This window comes from Octopus bimaculoides, chromosome 22, assembly GCF_001194135.2.
Source record: "Octopus bimaculoides isolate UCB-OBI-ISO-001 chromosome 22, ASM119413v2, whole genome shotgun sequence".
In the NCBI taxonomy this organism is placed as follows: domain Eukaryota; kingdom Metazoa; phylum Mollusca; class Cephalopoda; order Octopoda; family Octopodidae; genus Octopus; species Octopus bimaculoides.
In genome coordinates, this window is record NC_069002.1 from 22,701,961 (window position 1) to 22,708,024 (window position 6,064).

At 36.6% G+C, this 6,064-nt stretch overlaps 1 protein-coding gene across 1 annotated transcript in view; it reads right to left on the reverse strand.

Moving 5' to 3' along the window:
- Window positions 1–6,064, reverse strand: part of LOC106874492 (DNA-directed RNA polymerase II subunit RPB2) — a 46,481-nt gene that overhangs the window by 34,831 nt on the left and 5,586 nt on the right. Inside the window, exons 2-4 of the mRNA XM_014922237.2 lie at window positions 4,095–4,321; window positions 2,235–2,347; window positions 613–869 (exon numbers count right to left, since the gene is read on the reverse strand). Of these exons, the coding sequence (XP_014777723.1) occupies window positions 613–869; window positions 2,235–2,347; window positions 4,095–4,321 (597 nt within the window). The remainder of the gene's footprint in view (window positions 1–612; window positions 870–2,234; window positions 2,348–4,094; window positions 4,322–6,064) is intronic.

Below are 6,064 nucleotides of genomic sequence, written 5' to 3' on the forward strand. Positions count from 1 at the left end.
CTACAGTATCGAAATGTGATTGTTTCAGTTAGTGGAATAGTTTCATTTTTAAAGTGAAAGTATTTGACATGAGTGTTTTTGTTTCACTTTTGACACGTAATACTTAAATAGTGGAGGAGATATTATGTTGCCGTGTGCTCGAACTCTGCAAGAAGTTAATAATTTTTTTTGACTAAAACACAACTGGAACCCTAAGTAAGGCATGTGTAAAATTTGAATGAAATTGGTTGCGTAGTTCTTGAGTTTTAGGGATTCACACACACAGACAGACAGACCGACAGACAGACACACATTCTCATTTTTATATATATAGATATATAATATGTGTGTGTGTTTGCATGCGTGTGTGTCTTTGTGTCTGTTTGCCCTTTGGTGCTGATGTGTTTACATCCTTGTAACTTAGTGCTTTGGCAAAAGAGACAAATAGAATAAGTACTAGGTTTAGAAAAAAGTCCTAGGGTCAATCTGTCTGACTAAAAAAACATTCAAGGTGTGGTGCCCTTGCATGGCTGCAGTCAAATGACTGAAACAAGTAAAAGATATATATAAGCATATATGTATGCACACACAACTACACAAAAGTTTGATAAAAAAGTTTTAAAATAACCATACCAGTGTTTGTAGCCATTTTCTCTTGTGCAATGAGAACTTTTTCAGATCCGTTAATAATAAAATATCCACCTGGGTCGAGTGGACATTCATTCAACTCTGTCAAATCACGATCTGTGAGACGATTGAGAAGGCAGTAAGTCGAGCGTAACATAATTGGGATTTTACCAATGAAGGTCTTCTGATGTTGAGTTTCAACTGGTTCTTCTCCTTCTTTGATGACAGTTTTCGTGATGTCAACGTAGAGAGGTGCCGAGTAACTAAAATTAAACAAACAGCAATATCAGTAATGAATATCATCATCATCATCATAATCTCCACCACTACCATTTAATGTCCACTTTTGCATGCTTGCATGGGTTGGATGGAATTTGTTGAGATGAGTTTCTAAGGTCAGATGCCCTTCCTGTTGCCAACCCTGTCTTCAAGCAAGGGAATATTTGCTCCACAACCAGACATGTTTTCCATGGAAGATTGGAAACAAAGGACACCACCTTCATGATGGTGACACTTGTGTACTACTGTCATGTGATGTCAAAACACAGAGACAGTAATATGCACGCACACACACATACAATGGACTTCTTTCAGTTTCCACCAACCAAATCCACTCACAACACTGGTTGACCAGGGGTTGCATTAAAAGACTTTTGCCCAAGATGCCATGCATTGGAACTCACAATCATGAGGTTGGAAAGTAAATGTCTTACCACACAGCCAAACCTGCACCATCTATGGAGCAGATATAATAAGGTAGGGAAGAAATATTTCTTATCAGACACTTCTGCTCATTCATTGAAAATACTGAGTGTGTTGTGTTTGACTAAATTTATAAGGGATACTGAATGACTGGCCAAGAAGTAATTTAGTAAAGCAGATGCCATCCCAGGATGACTTAAATTTATATTCCAACCGACCAGGACTATTTTATGGTCAGTATTCCAAAATTTGTGGAACTACCCATAATCAAGTGTTTTATTAATTTGTAGTGTTAAATCTAATTCTCAGGACTGGAATGGGAGAGAAATGATTTCTGTCAGGCTGTATTATCCGAAATTTATTTATGCAAAGGACAAATCTTTGGAGGTCTCTCGTTGTGAAAATTCAATAAACAGAAGTGGTGAAATGGTTAAGGTGGTTGGCTCATGACTGTTTGATTCCTGGCAGTGCATTGTGTCCTTCAGCAAGACACTTCATTTCACATTGCTCCATTCGACTCAGCTGGCAAAAAATAAGTTGTACCTGTATTCCAAAGGGCCAGCCTTGTCACACCTGAATTCCTCTGAGAACTACGTTATGGGTATGCATGTGTTTGTGGAGTGCTCAGCCACTTGTATGGTAATTTCACGAGCAGGCTGTTCCACTGATCAAATCCTGGAACCTGGTTCAGTTCGGAGTAGGTCCTTAGCTGTACCACTTTATTTTGTTGCGAAAAAACGTAGTGGCTTTTCTCAATTTCTTCATTCTAACTGTAAATGTTAACTAATTGTTTAACAAATATGAAACATTTAAGTTACCATCACACATCCAAAACAAACCACTGCCGCCACCGCCACCACCATCATTGCTGTTACCATCTATTATCATCATCAGAGTAAAAGATAAAATAAATCCCAACAACTTACGTCAAATTTCTCAATCTTGCTTCATTTGGCATCATAGGACTTGGAGCGCCATCTTTCTCCCAATGAGTTGGTTTAGATAAATAGATCTGTTCAAATTTTAAGACATACCTTGGCTGAAAGTAGAAAACAAAAACAGTTTCAATCCATAAATTGGAGCACAAAATAAAGTACTACAACATTACCCAAAGACTGGGTCTTTGGATTAATTTGTAGCATATTCTAGCAATTACGGCTATTCATTCATTCATTCATTCCAAGCCTTTCTTCAAACGAACATAAAATTTTTGAAGTAAAAAAAAAAAAAAAGGAGAAAAGTTGTTTGAGGGATATAAAAGGATACAGTGAATGAGAGGAGTTAATTATAACGAAGCAGACAAGATTGAGAAATATTAATTTCTTTTGATTAATACAACAACTTGTAGGAAACAGGTTCAGCTGATTGAAATGGCTCTAGTGTCATCACTTGCTCTAATAGGTTCAGGTCTGGTTATGTGGTTCAGAAGCTTGCCTACCAATCATGTGGCCTTGGGTTCAATACCAGTGTGCACCACTTTGAGCAAGTGGCTTCTATTATAGCCCTGGGACAACCAAAGATTTGTGAGTGGATTTGGTAAATGAAAACTGAAAGAAGCTGTTCTATGTGTGTGTAGTCTTGTCTTCATATCATGAGATGATTGTAAACGAGCATGATATTTGTTTACAGTGCTTCGTGATAAATATGCTGGGCCATTGGGAAACATTCACCTGGCTTGGAAACAGGTGAGGGTTGATGACAGAAAGAGTGTCCAGCTGTAGAATATCTGCTTCAACAAATTCCATCTCACCCATCTGCATGGCACCTCAGGCAAGTAACTTCTACTGTAGCCCCAGGCCAACCAAAGCATTTTGAGTGAGGAAGGCTGTCATATATGTGTGTGTGTGTGTGCTTGTCCTTCACTTGACAGCTAGTGTTGGTTTGTTTATGTGTCCGTAACTTAGCAGTTTGACAAAAGTGTCCAATAGAATAAGTGTCAAACTTCTATTTGTTCACTGTTTCATTAATTGTCATAAAAGCCTGAGAAGTAGTTTTTGGGGGGAAATGACAAAATAAGGAACTGGCCTTAAACATACGACAAATGTAACCAGTGGCTCAATTCTGCTTTTCTTTCTTCTGGGCATGAGTCAAACAGTTTTACTTTACAATTGAATGATGTTCTTGTTGCTTCTTAGAACAAGCAGGTATGTAGTATACCTCTTCTAAAACTGGAGACAGTAAATTTACAGCCACACAACATTTGAAGTTTATCAGCTTACATATAAAACTAGAGAATTCAGTGAAGTCTAAGATCGATGAAAATGAAGGAATTGGGAGACAGATGTAGTCTTAATGTTTCTGTATTTTGTAAAGGAAAGGAATTTGTGATATCAGTGAAGTAAGAATTCAAACTGGGGCACTGACTTGACTCATTGCCGATAATTTAAAGAAGAGGTTCTCAACCATTTTTTATCTATGCATCTCTTTGATTACTATTTTATTCTTGTGGACCCCCAAAGCTATTCAATATTTAAAAACTAGTTTTATAAATAGTTCTTTCAAAATTCATTTGTCTAAGCTGAACTATATAAAACATCAGAGAAAGAAACTTGTTTCTTGCATTAAATATATCTGAAGCAAAATTTTTTCATTTACCCATAACCTACTACTGTGGACCCCTAAACATCTTTCAGGGATCCCAGTTGAGATTCTATCTTATGGGAAAAGAGGGAGTTTAAAACCTGCCAGAATATCAGATCATATTTGACTCATGGTGGTTTCATAACTAAATATCAATTTACATATTGTTTCAAACACATAGAAACAGAAGAGTTTTTATTACTTACAGGTGTCTCGATTATGCCTGATGTATGCTGTGCCTCAGCCTGCAGATCAATGGCAGGGGAATGCTCAACAATTCGCTGTACAGACATCTGAATGAATTCATCGAAGGAATCCAGCTGTTGCCTCACCAAACCCTTTTCATCAAAGTATGAACTGATGACGATCCAGCAAGCTTCTTGCCACAGATCTGGGGTAATTTCCTCTCCATCTTCTTCCTCCAGTACAGGATCTATCAAAAAAATTTAAAAAAACATACTACTATCATCAAAAATGACATAAACCATAAAGAATAACAGAAAGGCTCCCCTTCAATAGCCACGATCTTAATATCAAGATCGATGCAGCTGGTTAAATACATAGGATAAAATTTGGAATATAAGGTGATGGTCTGTGTTGGAAACAAAGCTAAGAAAACTGAAAAGTGTTTGAAGGTGTTAATAAATTTAGTTGCTGTAAGGACAAGTTTTTCAACTGGTCTGTTATCATCACCAGCACAACACTGAAGCTAAGTTACTTAACTCTCAAACATTGACAAATGTTCTGTGAGCTTGCAATGGTTCAGTCCAATTAGCTGCTAATATGTACCATGATGTGGCACAGCTTGCTACTTCAGTGACAAGCATAATGTTAACTTGTAATACAGAGTTCAAATCCTTCCTGTACAAGCCTTCGGTGTGAGTTGATATAAAATGCACATAAATGTATTTTTAAAAGGTATCTCTTCAAAACTATGTAACATGAAATAGACCCTTACCTAGACACAAAGTGCACTTCTATCCCTAAAATGTTACCTCCAGTAGGATTACTGGTACTGATTAATTTTCAAAAGGACATTCTAAACACTTTCCTCAAACCATCCTCTCCTGCCTTTTTCTGTTTCAATCATCAACAGGCAAGAATTTAAACAACTGCAGTGACCTTATGAAGTGGGAATCTGATACTACTAATACAACCCACTATATATTCTCTATGGTGGTTGTTTGAGGAGGTAGAAATAGCAGCCAAATTTTCTCAACTCACATTGTCTTAAACAATACAAGAAATTGGATGGATTAATCTTAAATCTACAAGATATAAGATGAACATGACCAGAAAAAACACTGGTCTGCTTGGTCAGGGCTGATCTGTGAGTAAATGACAACATTTAACAGGTGTGGCTGTGTGGTAAGAAGATTGCTTCCCCACCACATGGCTCTGGGTTCAATCCAACTGCATGGCACCTTGGGCAAGTGTCTTTTATGACAACTTTGGGCTGATCAAAGTCCTGCGAGTGGATTTGGTAAACAGAAACTGAAAGATGCCAGTTGTATATATATATGTGTATATATATATATTTATATATATATATATATATCTTGAAAAAAAGTCGTCAGAATTTTGGAATAACTTCTTTCATTTATTTTATACATATATTAGCGCTTTCGTTCGTCTTTCGAACTTGTCAAATATAATTCTGTGAAAATACAGAGATCTTGCTTATTTATATAAAACAGGTGTTTTTTTGGGTTTTGTTTTTTTGGGTTTTGTTTTTTTGGGGTGAGGCTTTGGAGACAATGGAAGATGTATAAGCAGATAGATAGATAGACAGGCAGATAGAAAGATAGACCATTTCAATACAATAGCCCTTCTCTCTCTCTCTTTTACCACAACCATCTCTCTATCTGTCTGACTATCAGTCTATCTATCGATCTCTATCTGCTTATACATCTTCCATTGTCTCCAAAGCCTCACCCCACAAAAAAACAAAACAATGTTCTGTTATAAACAAAACCCCAAAAAACACCTGTTTTATATAAATAAGCAAGATCTCTGTATTTTCACAGAATTATATTTGACAAGTTCGAAAGACGAACGAAAGCGCTAATATATGTATAAAATAAATGAAAGAAGTTATTCCAAAATTCTGACGACTTTTTTTCAATATTTAATTCTGTACATCACACCTAACACTCTACACACACACACACATATA